The 27964-nt window shown below is 34.4% G+C and overlaps 4 protein-coding genes, 1 long non-coding RNA gene and 1 pseudogene across 5 annotated transcripts; 4 read left to right on the plus strand and 2 right to left on the minus strand.

Moving 5' to 3' along the window:
• On the plus strand, nucleotides 1-806 carry LOC132065091 (protein SMALL AUXIN UP-REGULATED RNA 12-like). The gene has a single exon (XM_059458328.1). It carries the CDS (start codon nucleotides 93-95, stop codon nucleotides 405-407), a length of 315 nt encoding a protein of 104 aa, XP_059314311.1. The 5' UTR covers nucleotides 1-92; the 3' UTR covers nucleotides 408-806.
• Nucleotides 807-7846: 7040 nt separating this feature from the next.
• Nucleotides 7847-9813, plus strand: LOC132065087 (auxin-responsive protein SAUR50-like). The gene has a single exon (XM_059458324.1). The coding sequence runs from the start codon at nucleotides 8233-8235 to the stop codon at nucleotides 8551-8553; it is 321 nt and encodes a 106-aa protein (XP_059314307.1). The 5' UTR covers nucleotides 7847-8232; the 3' UTR covers nucleotides 8554-9813.
• A 673-nt stretch (nucleotides 9814-10486) lies between these two features.
• On the plus strand, nucleotides 10487-12283 carry LOC132065088 (protein SMALL AUXIN UP-REGULATED RNA 12-like). The gene has a single exon (XM_059458325.1). The coding sequence runs from the start codon at nucleotides 10704-10706 to the stop codon at nucleotides 11022-11024; it is 321 nt and encodes a 106-aa protein (XP_059314308.1). The 5' UTR covers nucleotides 10487-10703; the 3' UTR covers nucleotides 11025-12283.
• Nucleotides 12284-12969: 686 nt separating this feature from the next.
• Nucleotides 12970-14192, plus strand: LOC132065089 (protein SMALL AUXIN UP-REGULATED RNA 12-like). Its single transcript, XM_059458326.1, has 2 exons — nucleotides 12970-14110; nucleotides 14144-14192. The coding sequence occupies exon 1, from the start codon at nucleotides 12970-12972 to the stop codon at nucleotides 13285-13287; it is 318 nt and encodes a 105-aa protein (XP_059314309.1). The 3' UTR covers nucleotides 13288-14110; nucleotides 14144-14192.
• Nucleotides 14193-14857: 665 nt separating this feature from the next.
• LOC132065086 (auxin-induced protein X15-like) lies at nucleotides 14858-24578 on the minus strand (annotated as a pseudogene).
• Nucleotides 24579-25880: 1302 nt separating this feature from the next.
• LOC132065093 (uncharacterized) lies at nucleotides 25881-27954 on the minus strand. Its single transcript, XR_009416684.1, has 2 exons — nucleotides 26239-27954; nucleotides 25881-26155 (listed from the first exon to the last, which is right to left on the minus strand). It is a non-coding gene; the product is annotated as an uncharacterized LOC132065093 (long non-coding RNA).
• Nucleotides 27955-27964: the final 10 nt, after the last annotated feature.

Below are 27964 nucleotides of genomic sequence, written 5' to 3' on the forward strand. Positions count from 1 at the left end.
TACAGTTCCAACACCACCACTTGTTTATGCTTCTCTTTCTTCCCCCTAAAGTTTTCAACTTTCTTTAGATTTCTTCGAGAAAACATACAAAAATGGGCATCAGAAAATCAAACAAGCTATCACAAGCTGCAGTTTTGAAGCAAATTTTAAGTTGTTCGAGTTTGGGGATGAAACAGGGCTATGATGATGAATACCATCTTCCCATTGACGTACCTAAAGGACATTTTGCAGTTTACGTGGGCGAAAATCGAACACGTTTCATCGTACCTATTTCTTTTTTGACTCACCCTGAGTTCCAATGCCTACTTCAACGTGCCGAAGAAGAATTTGGCTTCAATCATGACATGGGAATTACCATTCCCTGTGAAGAAGCCGTTTTCAGGTCACTAACTTCCATGCTTCGTTAGTGAATTAATGAAGTATTTGAAAAGAAGAAATTAAAAGAGTGAATATTAGGTGTTCTAAGGTTTTCTAGTGAAGAAGGATGGGCTAGCTCGAGATGAAGTAATGTGGTTTTTTTTGCTTCTCTTTTTTCTATCATCCAATTTCTTCACTCCTTTTTTTAGAAGGGGTGGGGGGTTAATTTTCATCTAACCCTGACCTAGTAACCACATGATATTATTAGTAGTGTTTTTATGGGTCAGAATCAAATTTGTAAAAAGTGGTCTTGGAGTTTTTCCCTCGCAGTGGTGTTATTTTGCACCCAGTGAGAGAAGAGAATGTTTCTCAATCTATTTGCCATTTTCGATACAGAATGTATCTCAATCTATTTGCACATAATTTTACTGCATATTTGTCTGGGAAAAGTCCAATTGAGCATACTAAAATTGGGGATTGCCCTCTCCATTTTTCTCTCAAGCTTTTAAAAGCTCTGCGCTTAGATTAGAGAAACTCAAGCATATACGTTGTTAGAATTAATACTAAGATTTAATTGACTAAAACAAGGCCCTAACCATAGTTCATATAATTAATAACTTATCCATTAATATATTAGAATATTTTTCTCTCTCTACCTATTTTACTTTTCCTACCCAGTAAAATATCTTTTCTAATTTACCCGATTATCTTTTGCCACTTAATTTTTTTTTTCCCAATAGACCCATTATTCAATTGGTGATATTTTTCATTTTTTCAATTGTGATGCTTACTAATTCACATAATATAGACCCCATTATTCAATTAATAATTGTATATTTCTGAAAAAGTTGTCTATATTATAGAAAATATCACCATTAAAGAGTTTTCATGATCGAAAAAAAAGATGGAATATCAAAATAGGAAGAGAGAGAAAATATTTTAATATATTTATGAATAAGTTATTAATTATATGAACTATGGTTAGGCCTTGTTTTAGTCAATTAAATCTTAGTCATTAATTCTAACCCATGCCATGTGCTTTCAATCTTTATAACTTTAAAATGGAGTTAATTAATGGAGAGGCTTAATCAAAAATTGGTCTGATTTAGATCTATTTGCCACCAGTGTTTTAAAAGGCTTTTTGCGAGCCCCAGGCGGGGCGTAAAAAATGCGCCCGGAAGCGAAAGTTCAAAAAGCGTACGCCCAAAATTGGTACGCCCGCGATTTAGATCTATATTTGCCACTGCACTGTCCATATTATGTTAAATAAGTCCTTAATATAATCAAATTTGTAATCACAGTATTAAATGTTTTAAAAAAGCAATTAAATTTAAAAGTCAAGACCTTTTTTTATTCTACAATATATATTCTTTTCCAATTATTTATCTACTTCATCAATATCTCAAAAAAGTATGCGACATGATATCTTTCTAATATTTTTGTGGTAGAGCATATATATATATATATATATATATATATATATATATATATTCTTTTTCAATTATTTATCTTGTTTTCTACTATTTCAAAAATTTGAAAGCGGCTCCCTCCAATAGGCTTTATTTTTTTTTTTGTCCATATGTATATATATATATATATATATATATATATATATATATATATATATATATATATATATCATTATTTATAATTTTCTTCAATCTTTTATTAAACCAAAAAGACCTTATAATTATATCATTTTATAAAATAAAATGTGTACGCCCCCGTCTTTATCTACGATCTGGATCAATACCAAAACACTATACTGTCCATATTATGTTCTCAAATTTGTAATCACAGTATTAAATGGCAATATATGTTGGTGAATTATCTTGTTATTATAATTTAGATATCTTTTTTCCTTTTTCTTTCAAATTTTTCTTTTTTATTTTTATTATTTTCATGGGTTTTTCCAGTAGGCTTTATTATTATATTCATTATTTTCATCTAAATCTACTGGTCAAGATCTATTAAACCAAAAAGACCTCCTAAATCATGATTAAAATGTGTATACGATCTGGATCAATACCAATATAGTTCTCTATTTTATTCTTTCCTTATTGGCAGCATATATGTTGGTGAAAATCTTGTTATTATAAGTTAGCTTTTTTCCTTTTTCTTTGCGACCAGTTCTCTTTTTTATTTTTATTATTTTCATGGGTTTTTTATTTAATTATATTCATTATTTTCATCGGTTTTTTTAACAATGATAAGGAGATGTTTAGGTTAAATAGATTTTGACCCTTAGATATAAAATTGGAACAGGTGTAATTTGATTAGCAGTGCACTGGACAAACTGGATAGTGAGTCTACTGGAGGGAAGCTGCTTCCCAAAAATTTACATGGCTTATTTTAGACCATTAAATTGGAATGAAGGGAGTAATAACTAGGGTGCCATGTTAAAGGGGAATATATATATAGTCTGTAGAGTGCAGGCACAAGATAATACTGCATCTATCATTCTTTTATTAAGTTTTGATTGATGCTATCATATAAATCTATAAAAATGTAAATACATGCAACAGTTTGTTACAAAAATTCTCAAATTTTCATATTTTATTGATCGGTACGTAGTTTCTTGTATCTTGGACGATATGGTAGTTCAAAGTTAATTTATCAAAATATTACTAGTAGTATCGTCCAAGTATCAAGGTCTTGGTTGCCTAACTCTTGAACAAAACCTATATAATCTTGTTTGTTTCTTTTTTAAACACACTGGTTTCTTCATAAACAAAAATAAATAAAGACACTGGTTTCTTCCTTTGTCGTTGAAAAGGTGCCAAAGAAAATGACCGTGACAAAGTTGTAATTTGATAGTGGTAAGTATGGCCCAAATAACAATGATTCTTGGGCTAAATTCATAGATACAAAAGTTAAAAAATTAAAGGTTTTTTATGCTACCTATTTTTGGTGGAAAGAAAAGTTTTATTATTCACCTGACAAAACAGATATAAAAGGAAAATGCTACCTATGAAAGTGACTATTTTTACAGTTAATAACAATGGTTTCTTGGAGCTATATTACGGTGACTATTAGTTAATACTAGTATAAGTACCCGCGCGATGCGCGGAGAACAACAAAAGAAAAAAATCACATTATGTATTATGCACAAACTATTTATAAAACCAAAATTAACTGTAACATAAATGTTTAAACAGTTATTATGAAATGTTTAAAAGCCTAACTCGATTTTATACAAATATATAAATCAAAGAGAAGTGTTAGCATATTTTACTCACAATCGGATGCCTTCATTGCATTGGATGAACCTTGAGCATAAGAAAAAAAATGACATTAAGAATAGCAACACCATTACCGCCATAGCAATGACCTCCCGTGCTTGAATCTCCTGCATAAAGCTATGTAAATAAGAAACACTAACAACTTCGAGTAAAAATGCGAACAATATTAACTTATCAGTGAATTAATATTCTTGTCCACTACACTACTTTTAATATAGTATAACATAAATAAATAAATAAATAAATAAATAAAACCTTTTGCTTGAGTTATCTTTTATTTACTTTTTATATTATTTTTCACAAGTTGTCTAAAATTATAGATACTACTCTTTAAATTATTTAATTATTCTGTTTTATTTTTAAAATGATTCAAATGTATAAATGTCCTCACGTTATCTCTATCTGTACGTTTTTTGTACCTTCATAATTTAATTGGTCTTCTCTTTTTTGTTATTTTACCTATTATGAAATATTGCCATGGTTAAAATTAAGATACGACTTTGAATTCGTCCAAAGTATAAAAAGAAAAATTCTTATTATTATATTATCAAGAAATGTACTGATATTTGTCAATGATTGTTATTCTTCATTACGTGTAGAACTTAAAATTTTCTTCTTTGTTATTATCAATATAAAATTTGAATTTGAATTATAAAAAAATTAACCATATTTGTAAAACTATACTGCTCTTTATTCATTTGCCTACTATCTATATTTTAATTAGCTTTTACCTATAATCCAAATAATATCATATTTTACCCTAAATTGTAATTTTGAAGTAATCTAGAAACAAATATATAAGTCCTTTGAATATTTTGTTGCAAAATCTATTTATATTTTTATAATTATTTCTTATATTAATTATAATAAGAAATTGAATTTTCCTGCTCTCTTTTGTTATCATTATAAAATTTTAAGATTTAATTTTTCATTTTGAAATTACCTATATGAAAATTGCATTAGTTCTTTTACTTGATTTAATATCCAATTCCCGCAACTCTTCTTTTAATTTATATAAGATAGATATAAATAGAAGTAGAATCTATTATTATTGAAATAATTTTTTTATATATATTTATGGTATAAATTCTATTGCTCAAAATTCTTCATTGTTTAAGCTTATCAATAATATATTTAAGTATTTATTATTTACTTTTTTTTTATTTAATGTAGCAATTCTAAATTTAGATGCCATTATATCATCTGTATTTTATTTTCATTATAATTTTTATTTTTTTTATTTTTTTTGTTATGACTGTCCTGCTTCAATTATGTGGTATTATTACAATGCTTTAACGTTTTTGTCCAAAAACTATCATGTGGCTTTTTCTAACGCATCACTTGACTTAATAAGTTAATATCCAAGCTTACCAAGAGAAGATAAATTGCTTTTAAGAAATTTATTCCAACTCAAATTTCAAAATAGTATCAGTTAATGAACTGTTAGGAACATAATTTTTTTTAATCAGAAAAAAAAAATGTATAGGATTTTAAGATCCTGTTATTCTTATACTTCAAAGATATGATTTTCTAGATAAGCCCGGCAAAAATTGAATGGCATTGTTATGAACAATTCACTAATTTTACAACTCTTAGTATATTTCTTTCCATATGAAGTTGCATTGAGTATGTTGACAAAAGGATAAGTGTATATTTAAAGTGTCATGCCTACTTCATGATTCAGCATGCTTGTTCCTTCCAATTGAGTTGGCTGTTAGTACATTATGTGTTCTCCTTCAATAATGACATGAATTTTTATGAAACTTACCTCTTCCTGGTCTCAGATCCTTTGGCTCCCCCGGGAATATCCTCTTTGAAACGCAACAATGGTCGTTCCGGGCCAATTAGAATAATAAGAAATCGATATCGTGATCTTCATTTCATTTTAATTTTTGTGTATTGGAGAAAAAGATGTTGCACTTGACAATGATGCTCTCATTGTGCTTTGGCCGTGGACAACAGAACATTATCTGCCATTGCCGCAGAATTTTAATTGTTCATCGGCAACTTTTGTGGCCATGCCATTATTTTGTGTGTGTGTATTGTGTTTTTTTTTTTTTCCTCAAAAGATGTTTAAGAAAACAGAATCAGCTTATTATGAGGAAGTTAAACATTTTTATGTGTGTAGTGTTAGTGTGTGGTTGTGTGCACGGAAATAGGGGTAGTTAACGTTCATATTTTGGATTGTGGGATTTGGGACGTGGAAAGTTAATGTTCATATTAGGGATTTTTCACTTTGAAAAAAAAAAAAAAAATATATATATATATATATATATATATATATATATATATATATATATATATATATATATATATATATATATATATATAGCTTTAACGTTAATGTTTCACCTTTATTCCAAATACTATCATATTTTATTTTAATTTGTGATGTTGAAGTAAATAGAAAAGCTCGTTTATAAGTTTGCTATGAAATCTAGGTTTTCTTTTATTATAGTAGGATGTCTTATATAAGTAATTTCAAATTCAAAAACTTAAACTGCTTAGGATATTTATTTGGACAAATACAAATTCAATATAAGAAAAAAGGAGACAAAAACTTGTGTTTTAGTTGCTACAAAGAAGGAGCCTAAAAATCGGTGTTTTAACCGTGCATGTGTGTGTTTGTGAATTAGTGGGGTAAATGCGGCAAGTGACGTGCACTTGGGTTAGTTTTCACTTAGTTTTTTTTTTTTTTTTTTGGTGGTCTTATCTTTGTTCTTTTTCTTTTTATTTTTTAAGGATAAAAATAGGGTAGTAATTCTTTTTTTGGCAATAAAATATGAAAGAGTAGTAATTCTTGTTCATAAAAAAAATGTGTTTATTTTTCAAACCAATTTCAAATAATTTATGTTCTAATCTAAATTCTTTATCTTTTAATTTAAATTAATCCAATTTATAGATTTATGTGTTTCCTTTAAAAAAATAGATACTTAATTATTTTTAAATTAAAAAAGCAATAACTAATTAACTACTTTTTGTCCTAAAACTACCACTTGTCATAATCCTACGCTGCCACTTGTCACAATCCTAGGGTAAACTATCCTCTTTTTAATAATATATATTGATATCGACTCCGTACAGCTGAATTTTCTATATTCCAAGCGCAAACAGCTATAGGTACTTTCTTCGAGAACTACCCTCATCTTTTAAGGCAATTAAAAAAGCGCATGTAAGTCAGGTAATGCTAATTGACTGGTAATTTCTTGTACTTGGCATCAATTCATCGAGGAATGAGATAAATATTGGTCGTATCGTCCAAGTATCAAGATGTTGGCTACCTAGGTTTCTTCATAATAAACAAAGATAAATAAAGATGCCGAACAATTGTAGGAAAGTGCCAAGTATATTTTTTGGACAATGTCACAAAATTGAAACTTGGCAATAGTTGTAAAAGAATATAATGTGATGATCAAACCAAACACCTTAAGATAATGGGTGTAGTCCAAAACATTATAAACCACTTTGAAAACCCGTAAACAATCATTAAGAGACGAGTACATTTTCTAACATCCTCTCCACGTGTAGTCCTTTTTTGTCATTCTTTTTTAACTAGAGACGAGAGGCTCAACAAGAGTGGAACTGAATTAGAGAGTTAGAAATTAGACTCTATAGTCAAATGAGTGGATCTAGAGCAATATCAATGAAACAATAGGCTTATTTAATTTGTGACAGAAGTGAAGCCCAAGAGGGAGCCCGTGGGCTAAGAGAGAAGCTCAAAGCGATAAGACATGCGGAGAGAAACTGTCAAAGTTTGACTTTAATATCATATGAAATAATTTGAACATCCAATCAAAAATTGTAAAACAATGAGCAGAGTATCCGAATACATTATAAGTCGATCCCATGAAAATCCTTACACAATCCATAAGAGAGAAGTGTATTTTCTAATCATTGTATTATGACCCTAATAACATTGATTCATGGTGGTAACTTCATATATACTCCTCCCGTCTCAAATTATTTATCGTTTTTTGTTTCATACCCTTAAAGAAATATTAATTAGGAGGAAAGATTTGACTGACTTTACCTTTTTTATGTCTAATTTATATTCTCTCTCTATTAAATGTTTACTCTATTTGTGTCATCTCCATTAGTGACAAAATTATACTAAGAATAAAATAAAAAAATAATAATTAATTATATCTTGAACTTCTAAAACGACAAATAATTTGAGATAACTAGTTTTAGTTAAACACAATAAATAATTTGAGATGGAGGAGGGAGTACCAAAGTACGGAGTAAATTAGAAAGGGAATCATCCGACCATTGGAAAACTAAACAAAAGTTCCATGTTATATTTTAATGCAACCTATGAAATCGAAATTCAGAGAGGGGACGAATATGTACGGGTAAAGTCATGGAGCTTTGCCTTCCTCTCCTCCCAATGCCTAATCTTGTCCTCTTCAACACAATATCAGTATATCACCGTCCTTTAATTTACTTCACGATGCCCCCCGTACTCCTCGCCCTAAAAGAACAAAAAAATAATTAATTTAAGTTTGTGTTTTCTCTATAAATAAATAGCTTCATATCTCTCTATTCCAAACCCCACAACTTCTTTATATTAGTATTGGTCTTTCTTGTTGTTCCTAAAGCTCGCAACTTTCTGTAAATATCTTCAAAAACAAAAATGGCCATAATTAGAAAATCAAACAAGTTGCCACAAGCTGCAGTCTTGAAGCAAATTATGAAAAGGTGTTCGAGTTTAGGTAAGAAGCACGGATACGACGACCAAGACTACTCTCTGATTGACGTACCCAAAGGACATTTTGCAGTTTACGTGGGAGAGAATCGAACTCGTTACATTGTACCTATTTCTTTTTTGAGTCATCCAGATTTTCAGAGTCTCCTTCATCATGCTGAAGAAGAATTTGGCGTTGATCACGACATGGGCATCACTATTCCCTGCGACGAAGTCGTCTTCCGGTCTCTTACTTCCATGATTCAGTAGTAGTGAAGTGTTAGAAAGAAAAACAAAAAAAAGAGTAAATATTAGGTGTAAGATTCTGGAGTAGTACTTACTAGTGTGTAGTCAAGATGAAGCAATTAATTTTCTGTTTTTTGCTTCTCTTCTAGAGGAACTACATGGTGCTAGTATTAGTTAGTGTTTTATATGGGTCAGTATTAGATTGTTAAAAAAAAAAAAAAAAAAAAAAACTTGGAATTTCTTACTTGGAGTGGTGTTTATATATATTTGCACCCTTAAGAGAAGTGAATGTCTCTCAATCTATTTGCCATTTTCCATACAAGTATCTCTCAGTGTTTTGCACTTTTACTGAATCTCCTACGTAATTCAATGTGTTACGAGAGCATGCATAGGTTCTAGTTTCAAGTATCAAGTTCACCCCTTGTTAAAAATAATTCCACACGCTTAGAAGCTTATGAGAAATATACAAATTGGTCACACAATTCAAACATTTATGTTATTGTTTCGAGAAACTACAACAATAACAAAAATGTAAAGAGAAACAATAGTTTTTATTTTCTACACCACAAAAAAAGACAACGTAGGGCATTACATGTAAAACTTCATCATTTTATTAAAACATAATTGTCTAACTTTTTTTTTAATTAATCGGAATGATTTTAATCCAAACCAAACAAATATAATAGTTACTAATGAAATGTGCAGAGTGTATCAATCAGTAGTGCAACATGCAATATCCCAATTGATGAATTTACAAGAGAAGACGTCTCAAATTCTTTAACACATATTTCTTGTTCTCACACTAAGATTTTTTTAGACAAAAAAGAAAATGCAGTCAGTGGATTTAGAGTATATTTTATTCGGGTTCATGAGAATTCAGTAACTTTTACTCAAACCTTGTAAGTTGTACATGTATTAAAATATTTGAATGTAAACCCAATTATTATTATATATTAACTTGAGGTCACTGTAAGAATCTATAAACTTCATATTTTGAATCCACCTTTTGCATCAGTTTCTCTATTGCTCTTCTTATTGTCATTGGTTGTATCGTATGTAAATAATATGGATTACATACAGTTGAATTCTCCTTATTCCAAATGTAAACAACAAGGGGTACTTTCTTCGAGAATTGCCCTCATATTTTTATGCGAAATAGAGCATGTAATTCCAATAATGCTAACAATTGACTGGTAATTTCTTGTACTTGGCATCATATTCTTTAGAACAACCCGATGCTCGTTAAAATATTGTTAGTATCATCCAAGTATCAAGGTGCATGTTTGCTGTCTCATTTTGGAGCTCTATGTTTGTTTCCTTTGAAAATACTCCCTCCGTTCACTTTTATTTGTCCACTATGGACTTTCAGACACTCCTTAAGAAATAATAAATGAAGTGCATATTTACCATAATACCCATATTAATTGGTGCATGACTTCTTAATGGGTTTGGAAAATGATTTGGAATGAGTAACTAATGCTAGCTAGGGCTAAAACAGAAAAAATAAATTATTTTTCTCTTGATATACGAAAGTGAACAAGTAAAAGTGAAAATCTGTTTTTGAAATAGTTGACAAGTAAAAGTGAACGGAGGGAGTATGTTGGTTTCTTTTCAAACAATATAAATAAGAATGCAGTACAATTGAAAAGGAAGCTAAGGTATCATACATTTTATTGAACAGTACGAAATCTACGGAAATAAATGTGTTATCTAGTTGTAGTCGCACAATTCTGTTAACATCGAGAAATACGATATAATTGATGAATTTGCTTGCTTACTGAATCTTTCAACTCCTCCTAGAAATTATCCAAACTCCAAAAAGTTTGCCTAGGACCACTCTTTACCAAAAAATAGGTGTGTTTCAACTTGTTTGTTAAAACAAACTAGGATAAGATAAAAAAAGATAGAGATCAGCTAATTAAGTGATCTAATTGTATTAGTACAAGATCTCAAAGATTCTAATCCTTGAAAATTCCATCCTTTTATTTTATAGTGGTACGAAAAAATATTCATACAAGAGAGTATAAAATTTTCTCTCTTCCTCCATAAATAGCTTCACATTTCTTTATTCCAAATATCACCACCTTCTCTCAAAACAAAAAGGAGGTATTAATCTTTCTCCTTCTTACTAAAGCTCTCAACTTTCTTTATATTTCTTCAAGAAAACATACAAAATGGCAATCAGAAAATCAAACAAGCTACCACAAGCTCCAATTTTGAAGCAAATTCTGAAAAGGTGTTCGAGTTTAGGTAAGAAGGACGTCTATGATGATGAAGAAGATCACCTTCCTGTTGACGTACCAAAAGGACATTTTACAGTTTACGTTGGAGAGAATCGAACTCGATACATCATACCTATTTCTTTTCTGACTCATCCAGATTTTCAGTGCCTCCTTCGTTGCGCTGAAGAAGAATTTGGCTTTGATCATGACATGGGCATCACAATTCCTTGCGAAGAACTCGTTTTCCAGTCACTAACTTCCATGATCCGGTAGTGAAGTGTACAACAGGAAAGAAAAGAGTGAATACTCATGAACTAGGTGTAAGATTTTTGAGTGAAGAAGAATGGGCTCAAGCAGAAGCAAATTGGTGTTTTTTGCTTCTCCTTTTGCTAACATCTAATTTCTTCACTCCACTATTTTTTTTCTTTTTCTAGAAACCACATGATATTACTAGTAGTTTTTCTTTTGGGGTCAGGATCAAGATTTGTACAAAAAAAAAAAAAAAATCTTGGAAATTTCCTTGCATTGGTGTTTTGCACCCAATGAGAATAGAGAATCTCTTTTAATCGATTTCCCATTTTCGACTCCCAATCTATTTGCATTTTTACTGTCAATTGATCATACTGGTATTGGTGCATTCTTCTTGAATTGTAATATACTAGCAGTGCATAGTATTTACGTAGTAGCAATGACATTCTTGGCTCTACTCTGAAGACATGGTTGAACAGATAAAATATATCACTCTTATAATTTAAACTTTTAGATAGATTTATCACATCATTTAACATACTATCATAGTAGACGGTGGTTCTGGTTTCAAGTGTTAAGTCACTCTGCATTAATTTCTTTCACGTGCTTGACCCATAAAAAATGAATCGAACAGTTACTCTGCCAAAACTTGTACACGAGTCCACTACACAACCCAATATTCTCATTATTGTTCTAAGCTTTAGTTGACTATTATAAAAGGAAACCAAAAAATGACAATAATGAGAATGCTGGTAATCCATTAAATTGTCAATTTTGACACATCATCCGCAATTGGAATCACGCGTGACGTTTGCCGGAATCGGGTGTCCACGAGATACACACGTGTAAAGTTGAAGTGTCTATATGGTCATAATGAAAGTTGGGGTGTTCAACTGTCACGGAGGCCAAGTTAAGATGTCTAACTATGTATTCTGCCAAAGGAAAAATATGTAAACATAGAAACAAAAGTTTATTTGCACCCCGAACAGGAAAATTACTCTGTATTGTAAAAAAAAAAAAAAAAAAAAAAGGTCCGATTTCTAAATTATAGGCCATTATCAACTGTAATCATAAGAAGCTTTTATGGGATTAAAAGAGTAATCATCATAATCATTTTTATAATCCAAATTCCAAACCAAACAGAGTTACAAGAGAATGAATATGTGTATATTTTATCATTCAGTACTAGTGCAAAATACAAAATCTCAATTGAAGAATTCAGAAGAGAAGACATCTCAAAGTCTTTAACAAAGACTCCTCGTTCTCACACTAACATTCTTTTATCAAAACAAAGGCATGCATCTACTTCTTGACTTCTTGTTATCGGGTGTATGGTATATAATAACTGTGGTTTTTAGTAGTAATGATTTATTACTAGTTAATGATGATTCCGTACGGCTGAGTTGTTCCAAGTGCAAACAAACCAGTGGTACTTTATCTTCGAGTACTTCGCTCATTTTTTTATGCTAAAAAATGCTACTAATTGACTGGTAATTTCTTGTACTTGGTATTGTATTCTTTCGAGGAATTAATTGATATTTGTAAATGATAGTTCATTCGATTTTTCTAGCAATTTGTTTATTTGCATTTTTGTCACTTTGTAAACATCTAATTTCCTCTGTACTTCCTATTCTGCAAGAACAACCCATCAGTTAAAATATTAATAATCCAAGTATATTAATAATCCAAGTACCAAGCTGTTAGCACCCTAAGTACTCTTGTGCAAAGCCCACATAATCTTGTTTGTTTCTTTTACAAATACGTTGGTTTCTTCATAAACAAAGATAAATCAGTTGGGGTCTTCTTGCATATATGGCTTCACATTCCTCTATCCCAAACACTACCGCAAATACTTCTTTAGTGGCATTTTCTTTCTCTCAAAGCAAAATTAAATGTATTGGTGTTTCTTCTTCTGGTTGTTCCTAAAGCTCTCAACTTTCTTTTGATTTCTTCAAGCAAGCATACCAAAATGGCCATCAGAAAATCAAACAAGCTAACGCAGGGTGCAGTTGTGAAGCAAATTATTAAAAGGTGTTCGAGTTTGTGTAAGAAGCACGGTTATGATGATGGAGATCACCTTCCCATGGATGTACCGAAAGGACATTTTGCAGTTTACGTGGGAGAGAACCGAACTCGATACATTGTACCAATTTCTTTCTTGACTCACCCTGAGTTTCAGTGCCTCCTCCACTGCGCTGACGAAGAATTCGGCTTCGATCATGACATGGGAATCACCATTCCCTGTGAAGAAGTTGTTTTCCGATCACTAACTTCCATACTCTGGTAATAGAAGTATCTGATTAAAAGAAGAAAAGAGTGAATGTTAGTTAAGTGTAAGATTGTTTAGAAAGAAGAATGGCTTCAAGCTGAAGCAAAATCTTTTGCTTCTCTTCTTTCTAACATCTTCCTTCAGTCCAGTTTTTTTTTTTCTTTTTCCTTTTTTGGGCACTTCCTAGTTTTGTTACCCTCTTCTAACACAAACCTAGGAATCACATGACATCATTTGTTGTTTTATGGGTCAGAATCAGATTTGTAAAAAGAATCGGGTAATTTTTGTTCTTGCAGTACTGGTGCTTTTATGCACCTTGTAAGAAAGCGTTGTGAATGTCTCAACTTATATGCTATTTTCGATACAAAAGTCTCTTGAACTATTTGCATTCTTACTGCATCTTTGTTTTGGCAAAGTCCAACATATTTGAACCCTCATAAAGTACATTCCAACTACATCAAGAACAACCCCTTAACATTTTTAGCAATTTAGCTTAATCGACCAGAGTCCTCAAAACCCCACAACCTCAAACCATTTCTACTAAGCGACATGAATCCATGCGTAGGAGCTCTTTAGGATCGACATCTTTAACTCATCTTGTGACATATACAAGGCTATGTCAATGCCTTTCTTTAAGCCCTTCTTTATCTATTCACCTGATTTCTCAATCTAATTCCACATACTGTTCCTGACATTCATTCGTGAAAGCCAAACATAAACCCCGCTATTTAGAGGTCCAACTGGATTACCCTTTGAGCAGCTGAATTACCAGTTCATGAACCTGCTTACTCAATTCAAATGCAAAAAGCCCAATAAACGAGAGAAATTTGATTCGTGTAAGGTTTAAAAATGCCATATTCATCACCAATGCAAGGCCACCACCCACATCTTAGTTTCGGAGCAGCCTGACAGGAGTGCATTGGCGCACAAGGTTTCTTTACAGGAATTTCAACGAACAAACACAGCTGCATTCTTGGTAAACGATGACTTGGCCTACAAACCAAAGCAGAACACACATACACGCTTAAAAGCAAACCAGATTCATGTAAAGGGCGTGAATCGCTTGGCCCAAAGATGATATTTTGAAGACAATAAGATGTTACTGAGATACACGAGGTGTGGGGATCGATGTGAACACCATTAGAATGCATGGAAGAAAAGTTATGGTGAGCAAGAGCATGGGAAAAAATGGGTATTTACAATTCCCTATGAGTAAAGGTATCAATATGTGTAAAGATTTTGAACTACTCAATCTTTGTCTCTAAGATTTTGTATTAAATGTATGAATATGGTATCACAACAATCAACCTTTACTAAACCCGTTCTCGCACTCCGTTAAGGTATTTGATTGAATTATTAAATATCCAAATTCTAACACACAAATCAGAAAATATTTAAAGATAAGTTGAATGAGTTATAGCACTTCAAGATAAATTTATCTTCAATACATTTAGTGAGAGAAACAAATGTGGTATCTGTATTCATTGAAGTAGTGTTTGCGAGTAAAAACCACCCAACTTAGTGGTGCTAAGCCAAACTTAACTTCTAACTAATCAACTGTACAAGACGGATCTACTACTTTTGTATACAAAATTGTGAGATCTATAAAAAGGAAAAATGATCTCAACTATATCCTTAAATCCTCTTCATCAAAAAAACTATATCCTTAAATCCTAAACTGAGAAGTGATGCCAATGAAGATGTCCTCTGGGCAGGGAATTGTGATACCTCCCATTGGATGATCAAAGCCGAATTCTTCTTACGCTTGACGGAGCAAGTCTTGAAATAAAGGTTCATTCAAGAATGATACCGGAATCACAAATCTCTTCCTCTGCCTCTCCCTAACATATACAGCAAAATGGCCCTTGGGAACATCAAGGGATGTTGAAGACTTCTTGATTATACGAGGAACACGGATAGCCATGATCTTTTACTTAAGATGAGCAATGAAGAGAAAGTTACTAAAGATTTTGAAAGCACGGGATATTTGACACGGAGCCTGTCCTTATTGCAGGGAAGACTCAGATGCTTGTGAAAATTGTGAAAATTTGATATAATTTTGAGTAGTTCTCTAGTTTTGTGGAGAGTTGTGGTGGTGGCAACTTCTCAAAACTTGTTTATATAAGCAAATGCCAATTCATAAAATCTAATGATTTGTGGTGAAGAGCCATCTGAGTTGAGCATCAGTTAAAGATAATGACAGATCAATTACCCCATGGTCATGCCTTCCAACTAGTTGACATGATTAATTACTTTAGCTCATATAAGTTCAGGAACACTAGGTCCTACCATTTTCTCATACATGGAACAAACGATCTCTCAGAATCAAATCCATAGAAATGGATGGTGCCTTATGATTTGTGTCTGGAACAATATCCATTAGGGCTAAAACATCCCCCATACACCAACTGTATGTCCATCAATATAAGAACTATAAGAGAAACAAGCTAATCAGACTTAAGATTTCACTGTTGATTGACAAAAGCAGATGAAGTATCACATGGTTTTGTTATCCAACTCGTTGTCAAGTATTTATGACTCTAGGCCATTGTGCCTGAAGATCAGCAGGCCCCATTGTTTTTATGACATGATAGAAAACATAGGATCTTTAGAAATCAAATTGATAACAATGGGCAATTGTCCTGTAATTATTCAGGTCCGGACCACTTTTCTGCAATTAGAAATAACTTACTTGCAATATCTGACAACTTGTCGGGTCCCCCATGCTAATTCATTATGTAGGATCAACTTTCCAGATTAGAATTACCTGAGTTATTTCAGCAAAATTTCAAACAGTAGAGAAGAGATGTTTACTCACTATTAACCTGTCCCAGTGTACAGTTTCCAAATTCCTTTAAGAGTACAAATGTTATATCTTGGAGTTAATTAACTTACATACGTTTTAATCAGCAGCGGAAATGTTGAAGATCTTGGATCGAATAAGACCAAAGAAAACTGACCAACGAGCTCAGATCTGCATCTGCAGTAAGGTCATTGGAGATAAAAGCATAAAATTAGAGAAGCTCTTGAACCGATGGTAATGTATTGAGCACTCCAGGTGTAGGATCATTTTGTTTATGAAAACAGACTCACCCATTCTGTATTCTTGTCATAAATGGGATTAACAACAGAAATCAAACAATGAACTAATAATGAATACCGTATATTTGGTTAGTGTTAACTAGTAAGCAGGGAGCTTCGCTTGAAAGAAAAAGAAGTTTTTACACTCGTAAGCTACAAAGGTAATTGGAAAGCCAAATAGTAAACATGGTAGCTCTTATTTTATTTTTTTGAGTAAAAGGTAACTTTGTATTCACACAAAAAACTCATCATATGGTGATGAGGTATAATCTTACATCCCTTGGTAGGCTGAAACTACCCTGAAACAACAAAAAAAACTAGAGCTTACAGATGTCCTATAAAATCAACTAAAGATTCTACTTCCCCCACCATATCCTGTTTACACCAAAAATAAAGTAAACTAAGGCACTTCATCTTGATCTTTTGAGTGCTGCTGCCATTATCATGAAAACATCTTGCATTCCTTTCTTTCCATAGTGTCCACCAGATGCATGCTGGTATATTCTCTCACCAGTTCTCCTTAGATCTTCTTTTTCCAATTCCTTTCCAGCTGTTCAAAAGTTCAAAAGTGGTCTTTGGCATGACCCAACTCACTCCAAGTAAACATAAGAACATGCTCCACAGATTTACAGCTATTTTGCAATGTAGGAACAGGTGACCATTGATCTCTGTTTCTTGTCCACACATAAAACACCTTGAGCAAATCTGAGTACCTCTTCTCTGTAACACTTCATGAGTTAGGCATGCTCTTCTGATCACCAACCATGTACAGCAGGCAACCTTATGAGGAACTTTGACCTTCCAGATTAGTTCCCAAGGCCAATCTACTAGCATTAACTGATTGCTATTCATGTTCGAATAACAAGATTTTACTGTGAAATCTCCCTTGTTATGCAGCTCCCAGACAGGTCTATCAGGGCCAATTGAGGTGCCCTGGAAGGTACCTAAAATCTGGAGCAAGTTTGTTACTCTGTCTATTTCCCAATCGTTCAAAGCTCTTCTAAAAATCAAGTTCCACCCTTGATTGCTCCACAATTGAAAGACAGTGGCATTTCTCTGAAGGCTTATGATGTATAAGTCTGGGAACATCTCTTTTAGACTAGTATCTCCTATCCATTTTTCATTCCAAAAATCTGTTTTTAGTCCATTCCTCACTTTTATGTGCATTTTACTATTTAGCAAGGGCCACAACCTTCTAATTGTCTTCCATACACTACACCCAAAGGTTCCATCAACTTCTAAAGTGGTCCACTGATTTAGAAGACCATATTTCTGTGCAATGAATCTTTTTCAGAGGGCCCTATCTTCAAAGCAGAATCTCCATAGCCACTTAAGTAGTAGACAGTTATTCTGTATACTTAAGTTCTTTATCCCCAAACCTCCTTGAGTTTTACTAAGAGTCACATCATCCCAATTCACCAGATTATGACCTTTCTTTTCTTTGTTACCATGCCAGAGGAAATTTCTTCTCAGTTGGTTAAACTTCTTTTCAATGCTTTTTGGAACTGGGAATAGGCTCATCATGTAAGAAGGACGACCATCCATCACAGATTTTATCAGTGTTACTCTGCCCCCCAAAGATAGATACTGGCTCTTCCATCTAGCCAGCTTCCTTTCATATTTTTCCAGCACCTCACACCAAATTTTCAATTCTTTGTTTTTAGCACCCAAGGGCAGGCCCATGTATTTTGTGGGCAGAGATCCCACTTGGCAGCCTAAGTTCTCAGCTATCTCCTGTAGGTTCCCAACTTGATTCACTAGAAAAAGATGGCTTTTGTGCCAGTTTACATGCAGCCCAGAAATACCTTCAAAAATGGTAAGAATAACCCTCAGATGCCTGACTTGTAATACCTCGACTTCACAAAAGACCGGAGCATCATCAGCATACAGCAGATGAGTTACTTCCATGGCATGACCCCTATTTGTTAGAGCCACTGAAACCCTTCATCCAACCATTTGTCTTAGCTTTCTTGATCATGTGATTGAGCCCCTCCATGGCTAAAATGAAGAGGAAGGGGGAGAGAGGATCTCCCTGTCTCAGTCCTCTTTGAGAATTAAAAAATCCTTCAGTATTTCCATTGATGATAAGTGAAAATTTAACATTGGATATGCAGAATTTAATCCAATTCAACCACTTGTTGCCAAATCCCATATCCTTGAGAATCTTCAAGAGATATCTCCAGTTTACATGGTCATAAGCCTTCTCTATATCCAGTTTACATAGAATTCCGGGAGTATTTTGCCTCACCCCAGAGTCCATCAGCTCATTTGCTAGCAAAGCTGCATCCAAAATTTGTCTTCCTTTCAAGAAAGCCATTTGGTGGACATCCACCAATTTATCCATCACTGTTTTCAGCCTCTCAGTAAGCAACTTGGAGATTATTTTGTACACCCCCCCAATCAGACTTATAGGTCTAAAATCTTTTAGTTCCTCTGCTCCATGCTTCTTGGGGATAAGAGCTATAAATGTAGCATTAAGGGATTTCTCAAAAAACTCATTTTGATGGAAGTTTTGGATAGTCAACATCAGTTCATCTTTTATTGTTGTCCAATATGCTTTGAAAAAACTCATAATGAAACCATCAGGCCCAGGTGCTTTGTCACCATCACAGTGGTCTACAATTTGCAAAACTTCTGCTTCTGTAAATGGCCTTTGGAGCCAGTTTTTCTCTTTAGTTGAAATCTTTGGGCAGTCTACAAGTTCAAACGATGGCCTCCATTCTTCAGTTTCTGAATAAAGTTTCTTGTAGAACTCTATCATTTCCATTTTGATTTCTGCTGGTTCTGATATTTCCTCCCCCCTTATCACCAATCTGTCTATGTTATTATATCTCCTGTGAGCAGTTGCCATTCTCTGAAACAAATTTGTATTGTTATCCCCCTGCTTTAGCCATTGTATTCTAGACTTCCTCCAACTGCTTTCCTCATTCTTAGCCAATTCTTCCAATTCAGCAAGAACTGTTGCCCTTATCATCATCTCATCTTCAGACAGCTCTCTTTGGTCCTGAGCCAAGTCAATCTCAGTTAGTTCATTGAGAAGACTGTTCTTCCTGTTTGTGAGTTCCCCAAAGGTTGTTTTGCTCCAGTCCTTGAGTTTCTGTTTGAGCATCTTTAACTTTGAACAAAAAATATAATCAGGGCACCCTTCTACCAGGAAATCATTCCACCAGTTCTGGATCAACTCATTAAATCCCTCCACCTTTAGCCACCAGTTTTCAAACTTGAAACTTGCTTTCTTCTGTTCCCAGTTCCCACATTCAAGGACAATGGGACTGTGATCAGATACAATTCTAGGCAGAATTCTCTGTCTGATGTTCTTCAAGCTCTCCTCCCATTCCAGAGAACATAGGAATCTGTCCATTCTCGCTGCACTGCGGTGATTAATTCCCCTAAACCAAGTAAAGCTCCCACCATTTAAGTGGGGATCATGCAGTTCCAGTTCTTCTATCCAGCTGGAAAAATCATTCATCACATTTGTGATCCTGCTACAGCCTCTTCTTTCTACCATGAATCGGACAGTGTTGAACTCTCCACAGGTTACCCAAGGCCCTTCACAAAACTCTTTGACAGCTGCAATTTCTTCCCAGCATTCCAGCTTTTCCATTCTTGTATGTGGAGCATAAACCCTGTTAGGTGCCAACTGAAGGCACTTTGGACTGATTCCAATTTATAGGAAATAGAGTATTTCCCAAATTCTATATGTTTCCCGCTCCAAACCCTGCTATCCCACATAATCAGGATCCCACCACTACTACCAATAGCTTCAATGAAACCACACTTCATCCACCTGCAAGGCTACACTTGTTTAGCAATAGCCTCCACCTCCTTGTTCACCTTTGTTTCTTGAAAGCAATAAACATCTGCCTTCCATTTTTGCATAGCAGTCTTAACAAGATTTCTGTTGGATATCTTGTTAAGTCCCCTCACATTCCAAGTGATTATTTTGACATTCATCTGAAAGACAAGGCAAGTACTCTCCCTCTACTTCTAACTCCCTCTACCTCTTCATTCAGGCTAGATTGTAGGTTCTTCAGTTCATTTTTCCCTATTCCTCTGCTTTTTGGGGAGACAATTATTTTCTTCCTCCTTTCTTGATCTTTTTCACTTGCAGCCTTCCTTGCATCAAGTTTCATGAGCAAGGATTGTGTTTTCTCCCTCAGCCCTTCTATGGTTACTCCATAGTTGCTGCTTATATCCAGAATTTTCCCTCTCACCCAATTTGTAGCTTTGATTTCATTACTTTCCTGATCATTTGGAACATGCATTGCTACAGGTACAGCATCATGAATTTGTTGGAGTTGTAAGTTGAAATCCTCTGTTTGGCACTCACCTTTGTCTGAGGCATCTTCACTCTCTTGTAAGGGAGCAGGATCAATTCTCTCCTCTCTTCTTTGCTCCATTTCCATGGAATGTGACTTATTTTCCTCTCTCAACTGAGTTTCAGTTAAAGAGTTGGGAGCAGCAGTGCTTTCCCATTCATTGAAAGCCAGTAGAAATTTTAAGGCCAGTGTTTGGATTTCTTTTAATCCTTTAACAGCTTCCTCATGCCTCTCACATGTCTTTCCTGTTGGTTTAAATGAAACATTGGCTTGGGCTTTGGATGGTTGGCCCACAAGAAAGTTTGAGCTTGGTTTCTGTGGAGGGACTGCACCCAAAAACCCCAGGCCCACTTGCTTTTTGCCAGCTTTCTCTCTCTGTCCACGTGCCCCTGTGCTCTCACATGGGCTCCCATCACTTCCATCTGTCAACTGTTCAAAGGTGCAGTCACCCACCTCTTTATCCACTGGATATTTATTTTTTGACTGATGTGCAAAATGATTTGAATCTCCAGCTCCGGTAACCACCATTACTGGTGCTTCAGTCCAAATCTGCATGGTATAGCAAAAATCATCATCTTCAATACTCATCTCCTTGGGAATGTCAGACCCATCACCCTTGACTTTTATCCGAGCCCATTTAAGGTGATTCCTTAGCTATGTTTCTTCTTCTGTCTCCATCCAGCCTCCACAGTGATCACCGATGGTTCTAAACACTTTCTGAGACCAGAAATGTAGGGGTAAACCTACTATTCTGATCCAAATTGAGCTTGGTCTATTATTTTCCTCCACTGCACCTATTCTTGGGTTCCACCATTGTAGCTTGACCTTAAAATTTCTCCAAGCCCATTCTCCTACAATAACTTGCTCTGCAATCTCTCTTGAAGCAAACTCGAAGAGAAAAGACCCATTACCCATTTCATATATATTCAAACCATGGCTTTGCTTCCATAAGCTGCTAGCCCATCTTCTAATCTCTGATAAAGTTGGTGGCTCACCTGCTTTAAATTCGAACAGGCCTACTAAGCTCCTCTTTAATGTTACACTGTGGTTTGTTGGGCTGTCATTAATGCAAATTCTTTCTCCCTTCTTCAATGTAGAATCTGCTTTTGTGACATTGTCCTGCCTGTTAGTCCATTTACTGCTCTTTATCACTTCTGCATAAGGAATGTTTCTATCAGCCAGTCTGCTTTCTTCTATCTTTCTCCTGTCTGTGTGACTGCAGATGAATCTGTCAACTTTCTCCGCAATGAATACCCAACCTGAATTAAATGTCAATTCAGGAATAATTATGACAAACCTCCTTCTGCCCCTTACATTAATTAGACTGATATATCTCCCATACTTGTTGAAGTTCCTAGCACAAAAGACTTCTGAGAAGTTGTCCTTTTTCTTCCATCTTCTCACCCTATTCCCTTTCATCTTGGATGCTTCCCGCAGAGTCATAGTGATCCATTCCATAGTCTTCTTGTTGAAAGTTGTTCTTGTTATAGCATTTCTGCTTCTTTCAGTCCAGTCGTACCATTCTCCTATCGTACTAGTGGTTTTTGTGATATCATAAGACTTGTAACCTATTGCAAAGTAAATGGTATCATCCATTGTTAGCAATCAAGAGAGAATAAAAAGAAAAGGAAAGAGAAGAAAGAGAGAAAAGATGAGAGAGATGAGAGAGAAGAGGTTTCCGGTGATCAAAGGGATCACCGGAGATGGAGGGGGGAGTCTAAAAGTGTCTTTAAGACATTTCCTCGAAAAATGTGCCTGGGAGAAACATTAAGAAAGTAAATCAATCAAAACCTCTGCAACTATAATTAAACAAGAGAAGCGAAACATGCTTATGTACATGGTAGCTCTTATCACATCTTCAAAATATATTTTTTATCGCACTCAGTTGCACTTACAAAACCAAGAAAGTTGAGCAAGAATTTTCCATTGCAATGAATTATTCCATCAATATATGGAATAAATATGGAACCATAGAAGTACAAAGAGGTTCATTATTTCATTTTTTTTTTTGAAGTAGAAAAATATTTCCTTATGAGAATAAAGGAATGACATCCATTTATTATGGATCTAAATTCATTAGTCTACCTAGTCAAAGAGTGGTAACTCTCCTCATTCTAACATCAAATTACTGTTACTTCTAACTCCTGAACTGTCATGCTTTATAGCTTTACAAAATTGTGTAAGCAAAAACTGGGGACTGGTTAATTTCCTTCTCACTTCCTCAAGCGACATGTGAGATCAATGAACACATTCTCGCTGCAAGGAATTGTGAGACCACCCATTGGATGATCGAAATCGAATTCTTCTTCAGCTTGACGAGCAAGTCTTGAAATAAAGGTTGACTCAAGAATGATACGGGGATCACATATGTCTTATTCTGCTTCTCCCCGACATACACAGCTAAGTGGCCCTTAGGAACATCTCCAGTTGTGGAAGATTTCTTGATTATACGAGGCATACGAATAGCCATGATCTTTTAGATTTAATGTATATGGGCAAAGAAGGAAAAGAAGAATACTAAAGACCTCAAAAGAAGAAAAATATTCTTTGAATGCTTTCAAGTGTTGCTGAGAGCTGTGGTGGTAGACACTCTCTAAATGTGTTTATATAAGGCCAAATGGCAACTCAGAGAATCCTGCTGATAGTGAAGAGTTATTTCGTGGGCGCCCCCAAAAGACTATAGTACCATAAGTAACATGGTTTTGTCTTCCAACTAATCGTCCGATATTAATAACTTTAGGAATAATTAGTTGAAGATAAAGGCCCTACCTTTTCCCTGTAGTTGGAACATAGCATGCCTCACAATCAAATTGCTGAAGAAGAGATGTACCTTTGAGTGATTAACATACACCTAGACATTTCTTGTCTTTAACATAGTTTTCTAATTAAAAAAAAAAAAAAAAAAAAAAAGAGAGAAAAGAAAAGGAATATCCATCACCAGACGCCAATAGAACAAAGGAAAGTGGGATGTTGCAGCCCTCCAAGTGCTTTCTAGCTCGGTCCTGAACTTAATACGAAAGAGTCCCAGTGGATAGCATATAAATTATATATGGAGGTTTAGGAACTATTTTTTAAGATTAAAACAAACAAACACCTGTTCCTAAGGTTATAACAAACAAACACCTGATCTTAGGAATGCTTAACAGAACCAACTGACTTACAAATTTGACTAACTACAGGAATTAAATTATGTCTTAGGCTTTGAACAGCAGACTGATATAGCAAAATTTAAAAAATTGAAAAAGATGAAAGAGGATAAAGGTGAACTTTAGCTCCTCAATGAAAAAGATAAAGAAAAAGAGAACAATTCCTAACTGCTTAGTCTAGTTGGTCTACGATTATAAGAAAACTCTACCAGGCAACATGCAATTCCTGAATCAGAATTATCCAACTTTTTCAGCTGGTCGAGAGAAATTCTAATAAATCAAGCCAGAGAGGCAGAGATTTGTTTTAAAAGGAGCAGAAAAAGAAAATTTCTAATGGAGTATGATTTACTAATGTCACTTTTCATATCTTGAGTTAATTAACATAGACTTTAACACGATGGAAGCTCTGATTCCCAAGTTATGGAGAAAATGGAGTCTTGTAAAGAAATTTCTCCAACAAGACTATTGAAAATCCAATTGGCTAAAGAATGAATCTGAACAGATTTAATTTGCTAAAGAATGTGCTGTATGTCTTTTAGACATCAGCTACTGAAAATTACATTCAAAATTGTGATGTGTTGTATGTCTTTTAGACATCAGCTAGTGAAAATTACATTCAAAATTGGGGTCTACTGATGCAGCTGACAGTAGCCCCTCTATCTTATTTTCAGTAATATGGTACAAATAATGTATCTCCTAATTCCACTACTGTACAAGCTGAATATCCTGTTCTATACAAAACTGTGAAAGGAAACGCCTCAGATCCTACTCAATTGAGAAGTAAGATCAGTGAACACATCCTCGCTACAGGGAATTGTGAGTCCACCCAGTAGATGATTAAAGCCAAAAGCTTCCTCAGCTTGACTAAGCAAGTCTTGAAATAGAGGTTCGCTCAAGAATGATAGGGGGATAACAAATCTCTTTTTCTGCTTCTCCCCAACATAAACAACAAAGTGGCCCTTTGGAACATCTCCAGTTGTAGACGACTTCTTGATTATACGAGGCATACGGATAGCCATTGGTCGTTAAGATCAAGATAAGAAAATAAGGAACGGAAGAATTAGTAAGGACTCTGAAAGCAGAGGAAAGCTTTGAATGGTTGCAAGTGTTGCTAAGAGCTGATATGGTAAACCTAATTTGGATGTGTTTATATAGGCCAATGACAAGTTGCCAAACCCCACAGATGTGTGAATAGCCATTATGTGGACACACCTATCCAAAAAAAGGGCATTCTGTGGCCACCAGGTAAAGACGGTAGCACCTGAAGTATCACATGGCTTTGCCTTCCAACTCATTGTCAAATTAATTTACCATGAGACTAGTCTAAAAGCATAAGGTCCCACTGATTAATCACCAAATGCGAATCTACGAGGGCATATCCTAAGAATTTTAAACGAAAATTTGATCATCCATAATGCCAAAGCAATGGCTCAGGATACAAGTTGGTTTTTATGACAAAAAACTATTTATGGTTCCAAGTGGTGCTGCAGTTGAAGACTTATAAAATGGTCAAATTGTGATGATTATTGCAAATAATAGGCATTGTATAAGGTTAGAATATTTCTCTAGCTTCATTTATCAATTAGAAGTTGTAGGTAATGCAATGTTTGTGGTCAAAGAAAAACAACACAAACCAGTCTCCACTTGTGTTGTGCCAATGCTGACCATTGGTGGACCTCAGCACTAATTTTGTGGGAAACAAGTAAGAGAAGAACACAGAAGCTTATCTTTAATCTGGTGAGCAATTATGATAATATCAAGAAAATCAATTTGATGCAATGCACCTTTAAGTGATCAGATTATGTATATCCAACAAGAAGTTGATTTTGAAGAGCACTTTACTAGGAATCTAAATTCCTATACCAAATTTAATATTCTAAGTAATTATGAATAGCCAGAACTATGGCCCGTATGGTACTAGGGACAAAGACCTCAAAAGATACAGAAAAACTAAAAGAGTTCCAGACAGGGAGAAATAGCCTCTGAATTTCAAATGATTATTTTAGCAACCACACAAAACCATCAACTTTTAGCAGTTTATATGAAGAGCAAAATCAACAAAAAGCAGAAAAAACTAAGAGATTGATTTAGGCAAGTCCATGACTATTTCAATTCTTGGATGATTCTAATTGTTTAGTAATCAAAACTTTAAATTTTTTGGTCCTAGCATTGGGTAGTTTGTTCATTATATGCTATCAGGCAGCAGAGCTGTAAAACAGGAGCAACTCACAAGATGTGCTAGTTGATAATGAAGATCAACATGGAAATGAATGATGATGCCTTTTCCTTGATATTTTTACATTTTGCTGTCATTTTGTATAAGCTCAGGGAAAAAGAAATCTGATTCAAAACGAGAAAACAGAAAAGTTAGTAATCTATTAGTCCCAGCAATTCTTTTAGACAGTGAGTTGAGTTAACTGTACCCTTACAAATGGTTTTGCAGTGATAAGAAATTCATTTGTTCTCAGCCTGTTACTGCTCTCATTTTCTAGGCGGAGAAACTACGGCACGGTGAAGCACTGTCTTTGCAGTTTACTCAATCGTACTAGAAATTCAAACTTGTGGCAGCACTTCCGTGTAACAAACCTCATTATGAACATTCCAATTCCATCAAGAAGAGTACCTTATCACATTTGTCAAAATATACCATAAGTGACCGAAGTCCTCAAGCTGCACCACTAATACCTCAAACCATTTTCGGCTGACCAACATGAATCCATGAGTCGGAGAATGTGGTTTCTTTAAAATCAGCATCTTTAACTCATCTTGTGACGTCTACCAGGCTATGTCACTGCCTTTCTGTAGGCCCTTCTCTGTTCCCTTGGTTTTTCATTCTCATTCCACATACTATTCCTTGCATACATTTTTGAAAGCAAAAAATGAACTACATCATCTAGAAGGTCCGACTGGAGTACCCTTTGAGAAGCTAAATTACTGTTCAAACATTGTCAAAATTACTTCAGGCACTCAGCAAGACCCAATATATAGAAACAGTTTAACTTGTCATTCTCATTAGAGGGGAACTAGCTAACTAATTTCCACACATTTGCATGATAATGGGTCTATGGTGAGGTTAAATGGAGTGGCATGGTCAGTCAGGATTCATATAACCGACCCCAACTTTCTTGGGATTGAGGCGTTGTTTTGTTGTTGTTATTTTACACTGGCATGACAAAAAAAAAAAAAAAAAAGCCTATTAAACAACTATAGTGCATTTGCACTTACAGCATTCTTCAGAGGAATTTCATCGAACAACATAGCTGCATTCTTGGTAAAAAATGACTTGGCAAACAAATCAACCAAAGCAGAGAACACATACACGCTTAAAAGCAAACCAGAATATTCATGTAAAAAGGACGTGAATCACTTGAACCAAAGTTGACGTTTTGAAGGCAAGATGAAGATATGTTACAGAGATATACCTGTAGCGATCAATGCGAACACCATTATGCATGGAAGAGAAGTGATGGAGAGCTAGAGCATCGAACCCATTTTGTAAATAATGGGGAAAGTATTGAATTTAATAGCAAAGGGTTTTTTGGGCTGAGGATCTTGAAGAAGCTGTTGTTAGGAAAGGCAAGTTTGCGCATGTAGATATCATATGAGTTTGATATGATGGTCAGAGAAGAAGTTGACATTCCTATTCTAATTGCTGATAGTGAAGATTTATTTCGTGGGCACCATCGGTAAACTATAGCACCTTAAGTAACATGGCTTTGTCTTCCAACTAATCGTCAAATGTTGATAACTTAAGGACATATTAGTTGAAGATAAAGGCCCCACCTTTTCCCTGAAGTTGGAACATAGCATGCCTCACATCAAATTGCTAAAGAAGAGATGTATCTTTGAGTGATCAACGTACACCTAGATATTTCTTGTCATTAACATAGTTTTCTAGTAAAGTAATTTTTTTTTTAACAAAAAAGTAATATCCATCAACAGACATCAGTAGAACAAAGGGAAGTGGGATGTTCCAGCCCTCCAAGTGTTTTCTAGCTCGGTCCTGAACTTAATCCAAAACATTCCTAGTTGATAGCATATACTATGAAGGTTTAGGAACTCGTTCCTAAGATTATAACAAACAAACACCTGATCTTAGGAATTCCTAACAGAACCAACTGACTTACAAATTTGACTAATTACGGAATT

The sequence above is a fragment of the Lycium ferocissimum genome, chromosome 7, assembly GCF_029784015.1.
Source record: "Lycium ferocissimum isolate CSIRO_LF1 chromosome 7, AGI_CSIRO_Lferr_CH_V1, whole genome shotgun sequence".
NCBI lineage: Eukaryota > Viridiplantae > Streptophyta > Magnoliopsida > Solanales > Solanaceae > Lycium > Lycium ferocissimum.